Source organism: Neolamprologus multifasciatus, chromosome 23 (assembly GCF_963576455.1).
Source record: "Neolamprologus multifasciatus chromosome 23, fNeoMul1.2, whole genome shotgun sequence".
NCBI classification, from domain to species: domain Eukaryota; kingdom Metazoa; phylum Chordata; class Actinopteri; order Cichliformes; family Cichlidae; genus Neolamprologus; species Neolamprologus multifasciatus.
Genome location: NC_140460.1, coordinates 24,307,649 through 24,330,973, shown reverse-complemented (window position 1 = coordinate 24,330,973; position 23,325 = coordinate 24,307,649). Strand labels below are relative to the sequence as shown.

The window sequence follows — 23,325 nt, the reverse complement described above, 5'->3', positions numbered from 1 at the left end:
TTTCAAATATTATATATTATCCATTTTTATAGCTTTGCACCGTGACGTTTCACACCCACTCCTGTCTTTTATCGTCTCTAAGGGATCAGAGCTTTTTTCTCCTTCCCAGACCCCTTCACCTTTGTTCACTTTTATTTATAGCACATTGCACAAGCTTCATATTGTGAGGTACATATGAGAAAGAAGCCTCAATAATCAGCAGCACTTGGTGACAGCAGGGAGTAAGGACTCCTTTTTAACAGAACAGAAGCAGTCACAGGGAGGGACGGCCATCTGAGAGATCACCAACAAAAAACTCAGGACAAAGCACTCAGGAGAGAGTCGGCTAAAGTTAACGACCTGCAGTAAAGGAGTGGAGGAAAATATCTCAGTGCATCATGGGAAGTCAGCCCGAGTGTAAGACAGCACAGCCAGGGGATGGTTCAAGGTCAGTAATGTTGCTGTGAATGAGTCACTGCTATAGTCAAGCCCAGAGATTCGACTTTACTGTAAGTCCTCCCTGCTGTTGCTCTGATCTCTCTCTTCTTATTGGGAAAGAGAAAAGAAAGAGAAAGGCTCTGGATTAAACCTCCCCTCCATTAAACAGAAGAAATCATCGTCTTCATCACGTTTCCATGTCATTAAAATGTATTTAAAGGGAAGAGAAGAGAATAATAATGTTCAAGTAGTGGTACTGATCAGTGTGGTGCTATGCTTAGGAGATACAGTAATGCGCAAAATTCTTGAACCATCCGTCATTTCTTTATATGTTGCAAGGAAAATGGGAAATAAGTGCAGGATTTATTGAAATGTGCAAACATACATGTAAATACAGTATATGGGTCAAAAAACAAAAGTTTGTACAATTCTACTGAGCTTGAAAGTCAATATTTGGTATGCTGACCTTTATTTTTCAGCAAAGTCTGAGCTTCAAAGCTCTTCTTTGGATGTTTCTTCCTTTTGTTCTGTTCTCTGTCAACATGATCCCACACTGCTCCAATAATGTTGAGGTCCGGGCTCTGGGGAGGCCAATCCAAGTATCTTGATGTGTGTGAGTAGAGGACACCTAAATGCAGACTGAAATTACTGGTAGGTCAAATGAAAAACTTTAAGCATACCTTTGATAAACAAAAGAGGAAACAGTCCAAAAAAAAAACATGTATGAAAAGTGACAAAATCCAAGGAGTCAAGAAAAAACACAAGAGCGGGAAACCAGATACAAAAATAGCTAAGAATATCATGGGGAGGAAAACCAAACGTGCTGACAAAGAATACGTTCAAACTGAAGCTAACATGAAGTAACTATCAAAATAAAGAAATTTCCCACTCGTGGGACTAATAAAGGTATCTTATCTTACAAAGCAGGAAGTGAGAAGAGAGAATAAAACGGGGAAATGCAGATACAAATGAACTTAATACAAAGAAAGTGACACAAGAGGATGGAAACTACATGAAAATATAATCACAACTATAAGCAGGAGGCAAAAAAACAAAAAAATAACAAAAAAATAACCCCTAAACATAAAGCAAATAACAACATAAACTTGGAGTTTATAATTTAAAAACACTAGGCAAATGACAAGAACTGTGACACAGCGTCATTGTCATGCTGGAAAATGAAGCTGTGACCAATCAGATTCTGTCCAGATGGTTTTTCATGGTGGGTCAAGTTCTAATGGGACTTTTCTGAGTTCATAATTCATCAGTTTTGGAAAAGATCTCCAACACCACTGACTGGAATGGAGCTCAAACCATGACAGAGCCTCCACCTTGTTTTACAGATGGCTGTAGACACTCACTGTTGGGACTCAAGACCTTTGCTGCATATTTACATTTCTAAAAGACTCATTTAGCAAACATTTTTACTCTGAATTGTTCTCATTTAAAGAGCTGAACTGAAACATTTCAGCACAAACCTTTATGAATTTCCCAGTATGTATAAATCTGCAAGTCCTCCTAAATAAGACAGGACATTTCAAAAGTAACAAAAAAGCCCCAACAAAGAGCTGTGAAATGATCTGAAAGGACATAAAGACTAAAATGACTTGACCAGTAACAGCGGCTACATCTAAACTTTTATTCTGTCAACCATTTACAGCTTCGCAATCATGACCAGAAGCTGTATCCAGGTTACCGGTGCACGATGAGGAAGTGCTGCAGGGTACCTGTGAATGAAAAAAGCCTTCCTGTTTGGCAGTTTTAGTCTGGTTTTCTTTCTCTGAAGGCGGCTTGGGAGGTGTTCCACGAAAGCACCACTCAGGTATGTAACAAAACCAAGAGTTTCTCTTTAAACGCTGCAGTTTTTTAAATGGATTTCAATGACCTGATGTCTTCAAAACTTGTTTTCGTCACATGCTGTGTATAATAGATATGAGGAACAAGTGTCGGTAACATCAGTGAGGGTAATTTGCAGGGCTGAAAGTTCATTTCAACAATACTGAGAGAAAATGGTGTGTGTTTTCTTTCTTTTCCATCATGTAGAAAGTTCCTTTAGTTTTAGTTTAATATTACAAAAGGCGAGATACACATAATGTCTGTGGTGTTAGATTTAAAGCCTTTAAGCATTATCTAAAACTCTTTTAGTTGTTAGAGGAGAAACAGAAACACAGTTAATTCCTTTAAAAAGTGGAAGCTAAACAAAGAAATTATAGCAGTTTAGTTGGTGTCAGAAACCAGACAGAGATGACATAGGTCATTATGTACATTTGACTGTGTGTTTAGCTTCATTGTCAAATTCATTTATGGAAGTCAAACAACTCTGTGAATAATCATAAAACAGCTCCTGGACACTGTAAAGTTGTTTCTCACCATGTATGCTCATAAGACTGCATATTTGCATACGTTAACAGTGGGCTTAAATGGGGCCCAGTGAAATTCAAAGGTACTTATCGCTGTCTATAGTTTATAAATGAACTAAAGTTACCAAAAGAACAGCTATGATTTTATGTATCTACAGCAGATTAACAGTATCTGAAAGTGACGTCTTTAGAAACAGGAAAAACAGTCCTACTGGATCGATGGCTGTCAAGAAGCCATTCTTAGGAAGAGAAGAGAGACAGAAAAGGCTGAGCTATGCCAAATTAAAATTACAATGGCATCTACAAAACATGGTGGAGGCTCTTTCATGGTTTGAGCTGCATTTCAGTGGTGTTGGAGATCTTGTTAATGACGAGACAATGATTGCAAACACACTGCCAATGCAGTAAAATCATACCTGGATAGACAAAAAACACGGTGGAGCACTATCAGTCATGGATTGGCCTCCCCAGAGCCCGGAGCTCAACATTATTGAAGCAGTGTGGGATCATGTTGACAGAGAACAGAACAAAAAGGCAGAAACAGCCAAAGAAGAGCTTTAAATGTCCTTCAAGAAGCCTGGAGAACTATTCCTGAAGACGACTTGAAGACATGACACAAAAGCTGCCTAAGAGAGTTCAGACTGTGTTGAAGAATAAAGGTGGTCACACCAAATAATGACTTTTAAGTTTGTTAGAATTGTACAAACTCTGTTTTTAACTTATATACTGTATTTACATGCATGCATGGGCATGTTTCGGTAAATAACAACATATGTCCAGGCAATTTAACACTTCAGGAAATCTTTCTTAAAATAAAAGTGAAGGATACAAAACTAACAGTCTAATATATTAAGATAACTTTGAAGAATTTTCACATAGAGATACTAAATAAAAATACCTACAGGCTACTTAAAAAGGAAGTACATATGGTATTTATAGGAAGTATGTCTGCACTGAGATGGTGAAGAGGAAGACAGTCCAATTGAAATGCTGCCCTGTAGTCTTTGTTGATGGTGCTTTGTTGCTGCTCACTAACAGCTGTGTCTGTGTTTCTTTCCTCTCAGAGGGAGCTGCAGGTGGTTGTTTAGGAGGTAACCCAGGAGACGAAGGAGGGAAATAACTGACGACTTGTGAGACGAGAACAGAACAACAGCAAGACTGTGCTGGAGCACAGAAGAGTAAAACATGACAGAGGTGACATCGCCCACCTTCCACCTGTGTTCGGTCTCCTGTTGACACCTTCAGTAGGATCAGGAAATCCACTGCTATGACCTACCTGGCTCACACAGGCCACGCCCAGTTTGGTGCTCTCGGGCTGGCCTGTTTGGGATGGATGCTCACCGGTGTGGCTCTTGGACTGATCCAGTGGAGGGTGTGGCAGGTATCGGACAGGGCGGTGATCACCTCCGGTGTGGCATGGGTCGGACTCTGGAGGGTCTGCTTTGCCAGCCACACCGTGGTGAGCGAGGGCTTCAAGGTTATGTACTGCAGGTACATCATCCTCACCGATTCCTTCACGCCACCTGAGATTGCTGCAGGTCAGGTCCTCATGCTCCTGTCTCTGCTGGTGGGGGTTTGTGGGAACGCTAGTGGCGTTTACTCCATGAGGATCGTCTACTTTGGGATAGGTAAGAGCTCTACGGTCCGCCGCGGCTTCATCCTCACGGGAATGCTGTGCCTCCTCGCTGCTGCGATATCGCTCGTGCCTCTCCTCTGGAATCTGAGCGCTGTGGTGACCAATCAGACCATCGAGTTCCCGCCCGAGTTTAAACTCCCCCCAGCACCTGAATCTCAGCACGTGGGAGGCGGCATTGGCGTCGGGATGGCGGGATCGGTCCTGATGATTGTCTCTGGGATTATTTTCTGCACATATCAATTACCAGAGAGGCCTCTGAGAGAGCAGGTGCACCAGGAAAATGACACCCGGGGGGAAGATAACCCCACATTTGAGTTTCAGGAACACTTGTGAGGAGTTTGTGTGTGATAAAATGGACAAAAAAAGGTTTTTGCACAGACTTTACACTCGTTTCTTCCTTTTAACTCCTCAAATGTTTACAGTGACTCATCTAGTTTTATAATGTCAAGGAGGATGACTCATCTGCTGACAGTAAACACCCATAACGCCCTCACCTTCATATGCCCGAGAAGCAGGAAAATGAAGATAACATGTTTCTTACAAAACAGACAACTCTTTAACTTATGGTTTAAAATTGGAGCCAAAAAAATCCCCCTTCATGTTCACTGTATAGACAAAAGCTGTTAAGCTACTTTAAAAACTGCATTGATGCGTTAATAACGCTCATCTGCTAAATAGCTGAATGTAAATGTTACACAGTGTGAATAAATTATTGTGTGCTGAAATTATTTTATTACACTTCCTTTTCAGATTACGTCACATTTTCAATGTTTTATTGCACCTCGACTGAAGTAAATGTGAAAATGAGAATACTGTGACAGAGGTCTGTGTGTACAGCGATACCTTTAATCTGCACATTTCTGAAAACAGCTCATCAATAAATTAAACACAAACATGAGTCACAAGAAAGGCACTAAGTGTCCCATCTGTAAGCTGTACTGTCGATGAATGTGGTTGTTTTGTCTCAAACGAGAAAATTCCCACCACTGCTCTTCAAAGGTCTAAAACAGTTTGCTATTTAACCCTCTTAATATTTTATTCTTGACTGTAAATACAAATGATTTTTACTGGTTTCCTTCTGCTCAGTCAGTATCTGACCTTTTCTACTTCCCTTCATGCTTTTGTCATGTAAGCTTTTGTTCCTAATTTCATTCTTAAAACAAAGAACATTGGTACAGTACATGGTAAATTACAACAATAAACAATATAAAATGTTTTTAAAAAATTGCGAAATGATAAAGTACATGATAAAATGCATTTTTTTATAAATAATAAATAAGTAAAAAACTAAAATAGAAAACTATAAAAAAAAATGAAATGCAAAAATATAAAAAAAATCTGGCATACTATTTTAAATATTGTTTACTAAAGATATAAAGAAAATGGCAATTATAAAAATTTAAAGCAGAAAATAAAATTTAAAAATTCCTAAAATTAAAAAGTCTAAAAACAAAATGCTAAATTACAATAAATACAAATATCATGCAATATACAAACTATTTTAAAAGTGTAAATTATAAATATAAAAGAAAAAAAAAACAATATCCAAGTTTACAAAACTCACAATTATTTTAAAAAAGGTATTCTTACAACTGAAAATTCTAAACTAAAAACTATATCTTTTAATTATAAAATGTAAAAGTATAAAAATAAAATTCAAGCGTATAAATAAAAATATTAAATTTTAACCTCATTATTACAATGAAATATAAAAATAAGAAAAATGCAAAATGACTTTTTAATTGTGGTAAGTTTTACATTTAATTTGATATTAAACACATTTGTTTTCATCAGTTTGTGCAGCTACACTTTCTGGACAAAAGTATTGAGATTCACCTATTTGGTATTAAGAACTGTTGCCATAAAATCAAGCACCCAGTCACACAGCCTATTTGTGACATAATGGGTTTTCTAATGGGCTCGCTCAATTTGTATCTGGCTCTTAAAGGATGTAGTGAGTTCACTGATCCACTGCTCAGTATGAACATCTGGAACAGGACAAATATTATACGAAAAGCATAACAGGACCACTTTAAATTATTGGACTACAACAAGCGCATAAAGTAGGCACGCACACACACACAAAAACATACAACACACCAAAGTTTTGTTTTTAAATATTTTATTCAAAAAAAAGCCAAAAGCTCATCTCCAGAATTTCAAACCATCTGTATCAATGTTCCTCGAGTGGCGGACAGTCCCTTCACCTCACCGAAGATCGGGTTATGGTTTAAATCACAGCCCTGTACGTCTGGGTGGAGTTTGGGTGGAGCAGATATATCACCAATGCACAAAAAGGACAAATTTCAAACAGCCGGCCAGGTTGAGAAAATCTTATCTACCTATTTTTTTTTTTTTTTTTTTTTTTATGCACACACCTCTGGGAAATGACAGCCACTGATCATTACTTTATTTAACGTTGTTTTTCCTACTATGAACTCTGAGGTGCTGCTTTAACCTGATTTAAATGTGAGCCAGAGCTCTGGGGCTGCGTTTACCTTCTGGAGGAACTTCATACAGTACACAGATTAAGAGTTTCACTCCAAAACCAGGAAAGCAAAGCTTTAAAAACACGCGCCGACACCACAGCAGAAGACCTTTCTTTGCACAAAACTGCCAGAGGACTTCAAAAATCTCTGTGACTGTCAGCGATTGAAACGTGTCTATAACAGGTTTATATTTTCATACATAATTACAGAATGAAACCCTCAAACATATTAAAATAAAGACACTGGAGATATACATGGCATATCATTCACACACACTAATACTGAATACAACATATACACGTAAAGAGCAAGTCCTTTAAAAATGGGTTCAAATGTGAAGTAGTTTCATTTCAGGTTGGTTATTATCATCTTACAATATGGTGCAGTTTAAGAAACATGGCACACAGAGGATGATCAACATAAACTCTTATGTTGTCCACTTCTTATGGTGGACTGTCCACTAATCCAGCTGTTTATGAGCCCTGAATGTCACACGAAACATGTGGAATGAAATGTTTAACCTGTTTCTTTTCTCCCCAAACATGAAAATGAAAGCTTAAAAGGAAGAGTTCATCCAGAAATCCCTGACTATCACCAAGCGTACACCAGGCATCGACAGGTGAGCTCACTTTTTAATCTCAGCTACAATCGAAAAGGACAAATATTTAATGGCTCTACCTCAGCTCAAGCAAGCCTGACGAAAACATGGCTGACCCAGCCTCATTAATTTGCATGTACTGGACATAAAAAATAAATCATTTTAATACAAGGGGTCCTACAAAAGTATAGAGCCACAAACGGGAGGTCTGTACAGCTGTCAAATTAATCCAGAATTATGGCTTCTAATAAACATAACGACCAGGATCAAAAGCAACCACCTGTTTCTCCAAAATAGGGTTTTTGTGGGTTTCTCAGGTGCTTCACAAGTACAGAATCATCCAACAGATGCTGAACATCATGTCTGTTTTCCACACAGTGAAAGATCCCCAAAACATGTGGCCTGCTTCATAAGCCTCATAATTTCCCTTTAAAGGTGGTTAATTTAAATTATTGTGTTTAAAATTACCCAAAAGCTCCCTCAGAATGTAAAGAAACAAGTCCTGCATGTTGTGTTTATGAGATGTCAACTCAGGCTGAACTAGGGCTGAGCTGTACTTTGACGTTATACCAGTTTCTACCACAATATGGGTGCAGTGAGTCAGTGTGGCCTTTGTTTAGTCAGACAAATTATTAAGAAAACATTTTTCTTAACAAACAGAGAAAGCCTCTGAGGAAATGGTGATAGGACTAAAAAGAAATAAAACGCTGCCCCCTGGTGATGAAAACCAAATTCTGCGTTTTTGAATTTGACTGTTTTAACAAAAAAAATGGATAAGATTTGTCTTAAAAGTTAAACAAATAGATGAGATACTGTATTAAATGATCATGATTATAATTCAATCATAACTTGAGCTGTTGTGAGTGACAGCAACCAGATGTGGGTCGCATGTTAATGCCAGGTGTTAATACAGCATATCTGTTTCAGCTTCCTAACCAAACTGAGGATATGGTACTCCACCCCATCGACCAAATACGGCCACTTCTGGCTCAAAAAAAAAAAAAACATAACAGCAGATGAAATGTTGAAACTTCATCCCATGGTGGCTACAACCCCAATATTTAGTTTCCTTTCCAATATAACCCAAATAAACTGCTTGTGTATGTACTGTGTAGTGTACAAATATAAAGGATTTTTAAAATTTTTTACTCCAAAGATCCATGTTTACTGGATTATAGAAGGCAAATAGCAGAAGACCTCAAATTGGCCATTTTCAGCACGATCAGAAACAAACCGACCTGCTAAACTTGACAGCTTGCTCCAACCTTTTATTGTCAGGAGGAGTTATATTTAATCTATCTTGGTAAAGAGGTGGGGCACATTCAAAAGAAGAAGATCAACTCAGACTTTCAAACTATCAAATCCCATACCGTCATCGGCACCGAACAACAAAACAGCGGGTACTGAAAATAGAGATTAACAAGGAAACCTGAAACTCGAAGGGTGAACTGAAACAGAGCAAACCTTTTTATTCTGGGTGAACTAATCCTTTTACTGCAGCTGCTTATTATAGGATCATTTATTTCTTCTGAAATAACTACATGGATGATTAAAAACAGGCAGGAAAAAGAACGTTTTTCTTGGTAAATGTGGGCTGAATTCATCCCTGCACTTCAGAGAACCGGTAGTCCATGTCCTCGGCATGTTCGCCCGCCTGCCCACACAAGCCCTGGAAGCCCTAATTGAGTCCGTTTTGATCCAGATGGTTTGAAACTGAACAAAAATACGTACATACATACAAAATAAAATACAAAATAAGTAAAAGAGGAGGAAGAAATAAAAGGATTTAGAAATGTGGGAGGTTTAATTGTTCCAAAGTCCGCCAGTCTGTTCTTGATACACCTCGATGACGTCCTCGTCCTCCATTCCCAGCTGGCATTAACACACAGCACAGAGACACGTTTTAGTACAACAGTAATTCACTTCCTGTTATTTGCAGCTCACCAAATCCTGCCTCACATCCAACCCCAACCCCTTCTTCACTACGTCCATGAACCCTCTCCCTGAGACTCGCCCCACCCACTCCTTTGATTTAGATGATAGACCCCAGGTATTTAAACTCATCTACCTTCACTTTTCCATTTGGCCCTTTCTCTAATTCACACACACATATTCTATCTTGCTTGTGCTGATTTTAATCCCTCATCTCTCCAGAGCACACCTCCACCTGTCTGGGCTCTCTTCCACTTGCTCTCTACTCTCACTACAGGTCACAGTGTCATTTGCAACCAAACTGACCTCATCTGTCAACACGTCCATCAACCCTACAAACATGGTTCTCAGAGCTAATGCCTGATGTTATTCTACTTGATGTAATCTGTTAGTGCAGTGGATAAATGCATAGCTGCATTAATACATCAGAATGTTTGACAAACATAAAAAAAATCATTCATGCATGTGCTTAAAGTATTCATAATAAAGTTTAAGGGCCATGCAAACAAGTTTTACACAAGTTTCCAAGGGAAAAAACAAATAAAACAAAAATAGGAAATAATGAGATGGATTTAAGATATGAGAGGAACCTGGAAAAAACTGGAGCGTTCACAGGGTTGCAAATTTAAACAATTTCCACAGTGTAACACAAAGTCAGTTAAACTTCAGGGATATCAGTGTGTCCAGTTAGGAAGCAGAAACCACCCTGAATCCATTTCAGCCGCTTTAATTTAATTTAACTGTTTAGCAGACTGATTTCTCTCTAGTTTAGCTTTGTGTTAGTGTCCTTGTCACTGCTGCAGTGCTGGAGACCTGCAGACCATTCAGAATGATCAGGTAGTCCAGCTCTTCCAGGACAAGACAAAACAGTTTGTTATGTCTTACAGCACATTTTCAAGAGTGGAGGAGATAATCAGGGGATGGGCTGTCACACAAGCAAAGGTGGACAGTTCAGTAGAAGAACATCAATCCAGCAGCAAGACACCCTCCAGCGAGCTGTTAGTGAGCATGTTTCTGACCAACAATCAGAAACAAACTTCATGAGGATGATATGAGGGCCATGCACTCACAGCGGCAAGCAGCACTTGCCAGAAAACACCAGAACTGGCAGGTCCTCCTACTGGTGCCCCGTTGTTTTCACAGACAAGAGCAGATTCACAGTGAACATGGGTTACAGATTTGCAAGTGTCTGGAGAAGCTGTGGAGAGTGCCATGTTGTCTGCGGCACTGTTATCCTGCCACTGTTTGAGAGTTGATCAGTGATGGTTTGGGAAGGCAACTCCCTGGTGAAAAAAAAAAATCATCCTGCGATGTCCCATCCTGGAGAAGCTGGACTACCTGTGCAACCTGAGGCCTGCCACCATCTCATGCTACCAGCAGTGATGAGGCCAGTAAAAAATCTAAACTACAGAAAAATCATTCAGGAGGAATAAGGAGACAGCAATGGTCTTTGTCCATCATGTGCTAAACTGTCTTGTTGTTTGCTCCCCAGTGTACCTGTTGTCATTTTGATTTTACTGACTATGTTACACTGTGATGATTCTTTTTTTTTTTTTTTTGAACAGTGAATAACAGGGTATTAAAACACACATCAGGAACCCAGATCCAGGACAGGTTTATGGAAACTTCAGTAATTTAACAGAAAGGATCTCTACAGAAAGGAGTCTGAAAAACTGTTGCTCATTACATAAGAACCTTTTAGAAAATCTTTCCGGTATATCATGTGGTCACAAACTGTATTTTATTTGCTGAAATATCTTGGTCGTTTGAGATTAACAGCACTTTATAAATAGTTACTACTCCCTTTCCAGAAGGTGCCATCACACCGGGTACCCCCGCTTGTTTGATTTGGCAGAACTTATGTTGAATGCCCTTCTTGACCCAATACGAAACAAAAGCATGAAATAACAAAAAGGAAATAAGGACGAGATAATCAGTGCAACACATATTGATAAAAACTGCAGTTTCTCTTATGGCCACTCAAGACTGACTAGTAAAAAAAAGAAAGAAAAAGAAAGGAGAAACTCTGGATAAATGAGGGGAAGAGCTTAAGAGGACAGTAAAGCCTGAAGATGAAAGGTTACCTCTTTGGGAGTCTGGTTGTCTGCGATTCTCTGTCCTTCAAACAGAAACCTTAGCGTGCTCGCTGGGACGCCCTGGAGGGAAAACACAAAAATACAGAGGTTGGTTTTTTTTGTTTGTTTCTTTTTTTAAAGTGACTTACTCCTGAGCTCTCAGCCCTCTCTTTGTGTAGCCTCGAGTCAAACTTGTGTCACTGAGTAACTGGGAGTGACTGATTTACCTGTCTCTGGCTGTATGACTCCTTCAGCTTCTTTAGATGTGTTGTCATTTTCACCTTAAAGTGGATTTCACTGCTGTCCTGTGGAGGCAAGCAAGGCAGTGATAAGAAACACAATCCCAGGAACTTTATTGTGTTTATGAACCGCCGCTTGCCTGACAATAACCTTCACTTTATATTGTGTCAAGTCAGATTCCACAGCGCAGGCGGACTGTAACACTTAATAACTTGACTCCGTGTCATACACTTCTTTGTGCTTTTCATTGTAAACGCGTTTCCTAGCATGAATTCTGCTACAATGTCTCAAAGGTTTTAGAGGACTTGGTTCACTGGTGTGTCAAAGATAAGAGACTTTATTAATATTTCCCACTTCTAATTAATACGGTGTTAAATTTTTCATCTCTTTTTTCAGTTATTTCAGAAATCAAAATGTTTTGAGAGTCTGAAACAGTTTAAAATATGCCACATCTCCGCGGGGTCAGCAGCCTGAACAGAGAAAGCCAGCCCTCCCTCTCCCCAGCCACCTTCTCCAGTTTATCAGAGGGAACACCGAGGTGTTACCAGGTCAGTCGAGAGATAGAATCGTTTCAGCGACTCCTGGTAGGACATGACTGGAAAATCTCCCCTGGCTCTTTTGGGCCAGGCACACACCTCTTGATGTTGTGCTGTTTCCACCACAGCCGGGTTGAAGCCACAATTGTGCAGTCGTGTTAGTTTTTACCACTGATAATCTCCTTATACAAGTACAGAAGGTCAGAGAGTCACGTTGCAACAGTTTGGAAAGATGTCGTGTCTTTTACCTATGACAGATATTCCAAAATTACCCAAATAATCCTAAAAGCAGATGTTTCTGTTACGATTCATATTTATGTAGCACCAAATCACAACAACAGTCGTCTCAAGGCATTTTATATTGTAAGGTAAAGACCCTACAATAATACAGAGAAAAACCTCAACAATCAACAAGCACTTGGTCACAGTGGGAAGGAAAAACTCCCTTTTAACAGGAAGGAACAAATTCAATCTGAAGAAAAATCTGGTTCGTAACATATTTGACTTATTTTAATTTTGTGCAGAGACACCCAACCTATTTAGAAACATCAGAAATCACAAGTCGACGCCTTGATTGTCAAGTCAAAGTTTAAAAACACAGACTTACATACATTTTTCCATCCACTGAGCAGTAGTAGGGGAGGCATATTTGAACTATTCGTGGCAGGAAACATTTTTATGACTGAAAATATCACAGCACCACATAGAAATGTACAGCACTCGCTCACTTGAAAGGTGATGTGCCAACGCTGCCTAACAGAGTCTGTGGAGAGATAGGAATAAAAACTATCTGAGTTTCCCTGAACCACTCGTGTAGTTAGCTTCTAGCTTCTAAGCCCCTTGCAGTCATACTATTCTTACAAGCATCAGCTTGTATTCTCGTTTATCTGGAAACTGGTTTCATTAAACACGCATATTAATCACCCACGATTGTCCTTTCCATTTTTGGTGTGGCGTAGAACCTGGGTCATGACAGTGACAGTAATATTTATCTTTAACTTTGTCTATTGTGTCCTTTGATGAAATTGTTGCCGAGCATGACTTAGCCCGCAGCCAGTTCTTTAGATATTCACAACTGAGAGATTTTATTAGAACACAGCAAACCAGTCCTTGTCCATTCCAGGCGTAGCAACACTCGAAGAAATGATGGTGAAGGGGCTTGACTTCTAAAGTGTATAATGAACTGGTGGATGCCTCGCCAGAAACGTCAGTAAAGAAGCTTGAGTCCTGGAGAGAGGACTTACAGGAGAACCTCTCCATTGAAGAGTGTGAGAGGACTTGTGCCAAGGCACAATCACAAACAGTGAACACTCATTTAGATTTCTTGCAGTACAACTGGTTAAAGCATACTTTACGCTTTCTACAGTACCATCCCAGATGTTTGCATAAAATGTGACAAGGAAAAGTGAATGATTTTCCCATGTTTGTGGCAGTGTCCTGAAATTAGAAAAATTCTGTGAAGAAGTAAAACAATGCACTGAAGAAATATTAGAAATAAAAATAGATTTAGAACCAAAACTTTTTCTGCTGGGTATTTACCCAGCTAATTGTAACATAACAAGGAAGCATCAGCTATTTTTAGACATAAGGCTGCTGATGGCCAAGAGAATGCCTGCAATTGCTTGGAAAGAGGTGGATAGACCAAGGATGGGTAAATGGATTTCAGAATTAACATCAACTCTGCCCTTAGAAAAGATCACCTACGCGATCAGGGGTAAACAACGAAGCTTTGATAGCATCTTCAAAAAACTTTCTTGCAAATAAAGACTTGCCCGTTTGGTGTAAGCTTTGGGGGATGACTCATAAGTGGCCCTCTGCAGTCCATTTGGGAATATGTTTACTGCTTGGCATTGAACTACTACTTTGTAATTTTCGTGTAACGTATACCTGCGAGTGTGAGTAATGTATGGTGGGAGTCCCACACAGTTACCCCCCCCCCCTTTTTTTCCCCCTTTCATGGTGTTATATGTACCATTGCAGTATATGTAAGTTGTGTATGTAAGTTTAGCTACTTGTTTTGTTATGTTTTAGTGGTTGTGTACAGGTGTTATGTTTGAAAATAAATAAAGACACTGTTGGAAAAAAACCCACTTTGTCTTATTATGCATTTTGTCTCATTTTGGCAAATACATTATACACATAATACATTAAAGGCAAGGTGGAGGAAGTCTAAAACTATAAAAAAAGAATAATTCCATCATTATTTAAGATGTTCGATTTCACAGTTACTGTCATTATGGTGTACAGCATCAAGCCTAGCCCTTAAATACACTGATCAGATCTCAGCAGCCTGAACACAAAGTTTTCAATATGCTGAAAGCTAAAAAACACACTTTTACAAACAGAGACAGAGTGTAAAAATATAGAGGAAATGTCTTTAGCCATTAGGGTCAAAGGACTGAGAAAGAAAGGTGACTCACTGTGGTTGTTTATGTTGTAATCCATTAAGTGCCAATCATCCCTACATTATAGTTGTTAGAGCTAGTAGTGAAACTTAAAAAATCCTAAAATAACTGAACATTGTCAGACAAAACTAAGCAGCAAAAAATAAAACACACTTTGGAAACCAATTGAAACTAATTTCAAAGCAAAAAATACAAATGTGGAAAATTATGTGCTCACTGAGTGGCTAAACTTCTTTGTGAGGAGGATTCATGGGATTTATCGAGCCTGGAAAAAATCTGAGCTAAAACAAACTGATTAGCTGCTGTAGGAAACTGTGTGGTTATTAAAATCCACTGTGAAAGAGAAGAGGATGACCTTCCTCAGGGTGAGTTAAACGCACCTATACGTGCGGCTCTTTCCACCCAGAAAAAACCACGGTTGACAGCAGAGATGCGAATCCAATGAAGTGAAACCACGAGGATACATATCCAAGCTTTCTTTGTGTTAGCCGGCTTGACAAAACCTAAAAGCTCTTCCAGAGATAATGGGTGTCAAGGCACTTATCATCTTTCTCCATTAACTCAGGCTTTCTGCTTCACCCTCCTCGCATGTTAACATAAAAGGGACTGTTCATTGTGTCATTTCACGCTTCCTCCTCACAAAATGGATCAACTGAGCACCGTCCACTCCAATCAGAGACTTTATCACTGAGATCTTTTCCTTAATTAGTGAGTTCATGAGTTACTTTATGAATAAATATATCCATTTTCCCACCCAGTGTGCTTTAAGTCAGCTTATTAGCTACACATTAGAGTTCTGATACTCAAGACTGCTCAGTATGTTCACATCTGACTGTCTCCAGTAACGTAATAAAGGAGGAAATCTCTGCTTTGTTGCCAGGCCAAAGTTAAATTATCTGTACTGATTGAACAGAACTTGGTGAGCAGCAACCTCCCAATATAACCGCTCAGTTTTCTAATCCATGCCATTAACTGCAAATCCACCAGTGTAGAGCAGATTTAGCAGCATTACGACCTAACAAAGACATCTACAGATTCTCTGCGTCTCCGACTGAATTCATTTAAATTTCAGAATTAAAGCGACGCACAGTTTGCACGGCTGTAACCTTTTATGAAGGCTTCACAGAACAGAATAGCTACTTTCTTGTCATTCAGAACATAGACCAGTTTGCACACATCAGAATGAAATTTAGGTGCATTTACTCACCATGAGACTGTAAGGTATAAAGCATTTAAAAAATATTTACATGTAAGAATAGAGGAAAAATATGTCTATATAAATATTCATAGTAAAAAAAATCCAAACTAAATAGGATCTTAAAAATATTGCTGCACAGCAATACAGCAGCCAAACAAAGCAGCGCACACTCACCATTCCAGACATACTGGACTGTCCTACATATACGGTCAATTTCAGAAGTTTGCCTCATGCATATATGGAGCAGGGGAGGGGTTACTGTGAGGGGTCATATCTGAAGGTGCATGGCAGACTGTCTTTGGTGGCTTTGTGGCCAGCATCTGTGACATTCAGTGGTCTTTTTTGTTTTGTTAATGTCACACAAAGCAAAACAAACAAAAACGACAACACTACACACTAACGGCTCACTACAAACACACTAAATGTCTCAAATCTCTCAACTTGCCGTTTTCTTTTTCAGCCCCATCACTCCCACAACTTCCTCAGCAAACAAATGCCATGTGTTACCATATAACTTTTTCAGGAAAGTCACGCTTTGTTTTGTTCTCATCTCAAGCACTTTCTGCGTGCAAGCGCTGACTATCTAAGAAAAAGCATAGCGTCAATTATTTATCACAGCTCTGGTTTTATCAACTCAAAGTCTGTTTTCCCCTTCAGAAACACAACACATAAACAGATTTCCCTGACATTTGTGACATACAGTTGTTTATCGTAGGGCTGCAACTAAAGGACTATTTTGGTAGATGACTAATCTACCAATTTTTCTTTGATTAGTCAGTTGGTCAACGACTATTTTAATAACTTGGGCAAACCTCCTGTTATAGGCTCCAGTACTTCACCTGCTCAAGCCTGCCCACCTGTGAATATCACCCTGCTGTCTTATCCCACAGCTAGGGCTGCCACAAACGATTATTTTGATAGTCGACTAGTCACCGATTAATTTTGCGATTAGTCGACTAATCAGATCATGCATCCATTGGACATAAAACGTACAACTTATTGAACCAGCATGCATCTGCTCTTATATAACTATCAGTAGCTTACAGCTTAAAGTGTTTAAGGTATGTGCTAACTAAAAATAAAGACAAGATGATCGTTTATTAAATTTTAATGAAATTTGCAGATTGTTTCGGTGAAGTTTAATAAACTCCTTGCTATCTAAAATATAACGGGACACTGGAGTATATTCTTGAGCATCTCACACTTCTGATAATCAGTTGTCTGCTTGACGTTTATTCAGCTGTGTAAAAGCTATAACTTTAATCTCAGCCAAACCGATTTACTCAGGAACAAATAAAATACTAAAAAAAGCCAAACAATAACATTTTTAAGTTATCTAAATGACTTATATATCATGTTTAACCTGAGTAGCAAAAGACGGCGGTGGGTTTAAAAACGATTTGCCGGGAGTCCGGTGTTCTCACGGGCTCTAGTGAGCCTTGAACCCCGGCTAGCTATCGAGCTGGTGGTTAACAGACGTCTCCGAAAACGTCTGCGCGCTTTTGAAAATATGTGGTGTCTTGATAAACTGAGCAGATATTTGAGGTTTACACAGCTACATTCTCACCTGAAAATATGGTAAACATTTATTTTGTGACCCAGAAAGAATAATAAGAGTAATATTAAAACTAACTAGCTGCCGCCATTGTTGGAAACTGAGCTGGGCTGCGCTATGAATTCTGGGACAGAGCTACTTCTTCTTCTTCGGGGTTTAACGGCAGCTGGCATCCTTGTACATGCAGTGCTGCCATCTTCTGTTTCAGTCCGTTGTTACACTCTTAAATCCTACTACTCATTCCTGCATCTTTTGTGATCTTACAAAGCTTCAAACAACGCGTCGGCTATTAAATTGGTCGTCGACGATTTTGATAGTCGACGTAATCGTGACTAGTCGACTAATCGTGGCAGCCCTACCCGCAGCAAATTAAAATAATGACCGAGGAAATATTTGTTCATATTAGGGCTGCCACAAACAATTATTTTGATAGTTGACTAGTCACCAATTATTTTTGCAATTAGTCAACTAATCAGATTCTGCATCCACTGGACGTAAAACATACAGCTTATTGCACCAGCATGCATCTGCTCTTATTTAACTATCATTAGCTTACAGCTTTAAGTGTTTAAGGTATGTGCTAACTAAAAATAAAGACAAGATGATAGTTTATTAAATTTTAATGAAATTTGCAGATTGTTTAGGTGAAGTTTAATAAACTTAGCCGTCTGCTCCTTGCTATCTAAAATATAACAGGACACCGGAGTATATTCTCGAGCATCTCACACTTCCGATAATCAGTTGTCTGCTTGACGTTTATTCAGCTGTGTAAAAACAATAACTTTAATCTGAGCCAAACCGATTCACCCAGGAACAAATGAAATACTGAAAAAAGCCAAACAATAACATTTTTAAGTTATCCAAGTCACTTATATATGTTTAACCTGAGTAGCAAAAGACGGCGGTGGGTTTGAAAACGATTTGCCGGGTGTCTGGTGTTCTCACCGGCTCTAGTGAGCCTTGAACCCCAGTTAGCTATTGAGCTGGTGGGTAACAGACGTCTCCAAAAACGTCGGAGCGCTTTTGAAAATATGTGGTGTCTTGATAAACTGAGAAGATATTTGAAGTTTACACAGCTACATTCTCGCCTGAAAATATGTTAAACGTTTATTTTGTGACCCAGAAAGAATAATAAGAGTAATATTAAAACTAACAAGCTGCCGCCACTTTTGGAAACTGAGCAGGGCCGCGCTATGAATTCTGGGATAGGCTGGGCCACAAAGCGACCCATCCTTCAAATCTGAGGAAAAGCAGGGCCTTTTATCGGCCGCATATGTCGGAGTCTTCGAATTTGGACAGTCTTCGTCGTGTCGCTGTAACGTAATCGGCCTACAAATGCAGCCTCAGGAGGATGCGGTTCCTGAATTTGGACACAGCTCATCTATACGTGCTCAATGCTCAATGTTAAACTGTTTGACTATATACATAACTAATTACTGATATAGTCAGAACCACAGATAAACTACCTAACGTTAGGTGGAAGCGGTTTACTATTCAGAATAAACACTAATATTAATGTGAGTCACTCGTTAAACATGCCAATGCCAAAAAATAATAAATAGCCAATAATAGCCGATAACCTCAATTTGCTGATAAATCAGTCAGGCTCTAAGTGTAACTGAATAAAACAGAAAGTCATGCGTGTCAAACTTGCTTCGTAGTAAAGGAACCAACTTAAAGGACCGCCACCTTATTGCAGCATCAATCAAGATAAAGCCAAATATTATATTTTTGTTAAAAGAGCCACTGAGTAGATTTATGGTTGTGGATCTGTAGTTTCAGTTTATGCACACTTTATTTACTATTAAAGTATAAATATACACCCCAAGAATCCTACAAATGCAAATATGCAAATGTTTGGTCAATGTTTTTGATAACAAAACAAACTGGTTATTTCTGATAAGACAGTGTAAAGTGACAGCCTTTACTCTAACAGTCTCTAACTCCTCCCTGGAGCTGACTCTACAATGACACTGGTACAAAAAGAAAATGTAACAAAATAACACTAAACATATGTAAGAAAGCATAATTAATATCATCTAACACATACACACCTGACCAATCACTTTTAATTTGATGTACTCTCCGTCTTTTTTATCCCCTCCGTCTTGGCTGGATGGTTTTGTCTCCTAAAAATAAACAAACAAACCGTAAATAAACAAAACACCTCCAAGCACGACACACACACTCATATATATAAATATTTATTTAATTCCAGCGCGGCTCGACACCCGAGTGTCACTGCTTTGGAAAACCATGTCACTCTGTTTTGTAACAGTTTCTGTTTCGTATTACTGCCAACAACCGTTGCTCCACAGCAGAACTCTAAATAAGAAACCAGAGCTAGCCGCTAGCTGCTAGCTGCTAAAAAAGCTGTGAATTCAGGCCCGAAGCTACACGAGCTAAGAGCTAGCATATTAGATAAGTCGATACGAGCCAGCGGGCATAAATAAACACCAAGCAGCCTTTTCCCGTTTTCTGCTGATGACAAAACAACACAGAGCCTTCGGAGCGCATTTCTTACCGTATCTGACATGCTTTTTCTCTGTGTGTGCCCAGGAAAATACACTGACAATAGATGAAGCGTTAGCTCACAGGCGCAGCTCCTGGTTGATGTTATTCGACAGCCGGAATTGACGCATGGGGTTGCTTCTTTCAAAAATAAGAGTCTCTCCAAAGTGAAACACAGACATGATCGTTTAATTTTGAAAAATATAGTTGGGGTCGCTAATCTTTACTCTCAAAAAAGCAAATTTTACCCTATTTTGTTTGTAAAAAACAAACAAACCCAAAAACAACAACAAAAACACACTTGAGCCCTATAATAAAGCCTATTACATATAAATTACCCTGTATCCATGTTACTAATAGGTGTAAATGATTAAAATGTATTCCTATCTTCTTTATTACCAAATAAACTGAATAATTTTGGTACAAAATAACCAGTAATATGCTCTGCAGACCGCTTTGAGCCCTACTTGTGATTTTACAAATACAGAAATTTTTGACATAAGCTACTTTTACAACAGAAAAAAATATTATTATTTTTTTAATTGCCAGTTTTGATGTAATTTTGACTAAAGTACAGATGTAGATAAACCTTGCTGGATGTGAAAGAAGCCAAATTTGTCCACATACTTAGTTAGAATTGTTAGCTGAGAAGACCCAAGGCTTGAGAATTCAGGGAACAGGCTGCACATTTTTACAGTCATAGAATATGAAGAGTTCCTTACACTAGTGCTGAATAAAGTTCCAAAAATTAATATCCACTGATCACATTTATATAGTGTTTTTAAAGGAAGAGGAAGCCATTGGAGATGGGTAAAAAAAAAAAAAAAGCCACATGTAGCGCAGATCTGTGACCCTGAAACTGTGGCCTGTTGTTATGAGGCCAGGCTACGGTTTGTCTGTCCAAGAAGGCTGACCAAGATAAAGACAGCAAAGGTCCACATATTGGACAGCTGTATTATAACATATCACACGAAGAACTATATAAATGTATGTAACTCCATAAATGTGAATTTCCCCATAACAGGTTATTTTTACAACAAGTGGCTCTGTGGTGTAGTGGTTAAAAAATCTGAGAGGGTGGAAACGCAAACTCAGTGTACATCAGTGTACTCAGGGTATGTGCTGGTCCCAAGCCTGGAAAAATGGGAAGGTTGTGTCAGTAAAGACATCTGGTGTGAACTCTGTGCCATGGCAACAACTTTTGCACATCTATTGGCTGTGGCACACCCTTGGGCACAGCTAAAAGTGTTGTTTCAAAAATCTTTTGATTATTCGAAATCTACAAATTGTTACAACACTGAGTGAAACCCCCAATATCAGACAGCCCCCTATGAGCAAGCACTTGGTGACGGCGGGGAGGAAGAACTCCCCTTTAATAGGAAATGAACTTCCAACACACGCAGAATGAGGGAGGGTCGGCCATCTGCCCCGACTGGTCACCAAGGCAGCCCATGTTACGATATAATATATGCATAATCTAATGTTTGACCCTTAGAGTGTGATATAAATCTTTGCTTTTAGTAAATGCAAGTTTATGGGCACGGTAAATAATTACACCCAATATTTATTTAAACAGTATGGAAAAATATTTATAAAACATTTAAATGGAACATTCCTTTATTTGTAGTGTATTTTATGGACCCCTTTCCAGTGTACTGTTATAGCACAGAAAAACTTTTTTTTTTTAATGGGCTAATAATATGGTGAATACGCAGCACAGAGTACAGACGTATGATGTTTTTTAAAGAACAATGTTTATATTTTTATTGAATGAACGCTTGCAGTCTCTGTATTTGACTTTGGGTGTAACAATCCAAAGACCAAAACCATAAACCACAATCTAGATAACACTGGGTCTAAATGCAATAATAAACTTAGACAACATGAACAAAACTGACACTAAAATATAATTTAGAAACTGTTAGATGGAGAAATGTATTGTAAAGGGTCTTTTCCATATCATACAAGTTGTAGGCACAATGCAGAAAACATAGGGCTGTTTTTGTTTTTTACATTTTGGTTATGTCAGGATGTGACACACACACACACACACACACACACACACACACACACACACACACACACACACACACACACACACACACACACACACACAATGACTCGTTGTATGTTATTTCAGGATAATTTTAAAGCTGTAAAATATATAATAATGTTGACCCAACAGTAACCACCATTTCATTCTAAATTGTGACATAGTGACTTTTTTTTAATTAACAAATTCATTTTATCTGGCTAATAAGAATGAATATAAACTAGATAAACACTGGCTTATTTGGAGCTTGAGTTTTTAAAATCAGTTTTGTCTCACCTGAGTGAGTAATAGTGACATCAAGTTATTGGCCTTTTAAATGCTGGTGATGTGGATATACAACAAAATACTTTTATAATACATTAAACATTTTGTTAAATTGTATTTCAAAAAAATTAAACAACATGGGGCTGTATAGGAAAGAAACACAAAATAATACAAATCATATTATGCATTTGCAAAACTAACTTAAACAGAATTAAAATATTAAGGAAATCACTTTAAATTGACTCTTTTTCAGTTTAGTCCAGTTTCATCAACACGTCAGCCTCAGGTGTTAATTGTAACAATATCAGTAAATACCACCATTACCTAACCCCCTAACCCAACAAATAGCACCCATTACATAACAAAGAAACCTCCAAACTAACACTAAAAATAATAAAAACTAAACTTAAAATGAAAGAAGCAATCCGCAGAAGCAAAAGATTTAAATTTATATTTACTTCTTTTAAATGGGACAATGCACATTAATTTACATGAGCACTCAGGGTTATGATGTAAATGTGCCAGAGTAGTCATGCAGGGTCATTTTAATCTCCAAGCCAAATATGCAGAAGCATCTACAGTCATGTAGATGTCAAAGTATATATAGATATATACCAGCTGTAAATAACTCAATTCACTCAAGTTCAATTCTAATGTGCAAAATTTTTATGTCGAGTCTCATTATTTACTTCCCTCAAAACTACATATGTTGATATATTATTTATGCATTTGTAGGCATGACTGTGTATATGTATATACATATATATGCATATTTTAATTTTATGCACCCCCTGAGAGAGTGTAGCTAGAATTTTGCGCTTGCCTAATTAATAATAATTAATTTAATCAAAAGAAACTCTTAAATCTCTAAATATGTAGAACAATTATATTAAATTCTAATAAAAAATCTATAAAACTATTTAAAAAACTACAATAAAGTGATTAAACACCAATCAAATGTATTTATTTATTTTTTGACAGGAAACTCATAAGTTTCTCTGACGTGACAGGTCGTGTTTTTATTGGACTCTTCCGACAAGGTTGGGGTCAACACCT

General features: G+C 38.3%; 2 protein-coding genes across 2 annotated transcripts; one reads left to right on the top strand and one right to left on the bottom strand.

Annotated features, from left to right (window-relative positions):
• Positions 1 to 81: 81 nt before the first annotated feature.
• Positions 82 to 5,682, top strand: LOC146491644 (claudin-34-like). Its single transcript, XM_085150765.1, has one exon. The coding sequence runs from the start codon at positions 4,045 to 4,047 to the stop codon at positions 4,744 to 4,746; it is 702 nt and encodes a 233-aa protein (XP_085006891.1). The 5' UTR covers positions 82 to 4,044; the 3' UTR covers positions 4,747 to 5,682.
• Positions 5,683 to 6,518: 836 nt separating this feature from the next.
• Positions 6,519 to 20,096, bottom strand: sumo1 (small ubiquitin like modifier 1). The gene is made up of 5 exons (XM_085150766.1): positions 19,966 to 20,096; positions 19,496 to 19,570; positions 11,735 to 11,812; positions 11,517 to 11,588; positions 6,519 to 9,372 (listed from the first exon to the last, which is right to left on the bottom strand). Exons 1-5 carry the CDS (start codon positions 19,975 to 19,977, stop codon positions 9,304 to 9,306), a joined length of 306 nt encoding a protein of 101 aa, XP_085006892.1. The 5' UTR covers positions 19,978 to 20,096; the 3' UTR covers positions 6,519 to 9,303.
• Between the last annotated feature and the right edge of the window lie 3,229 nt (positions 20,097 to 23,325).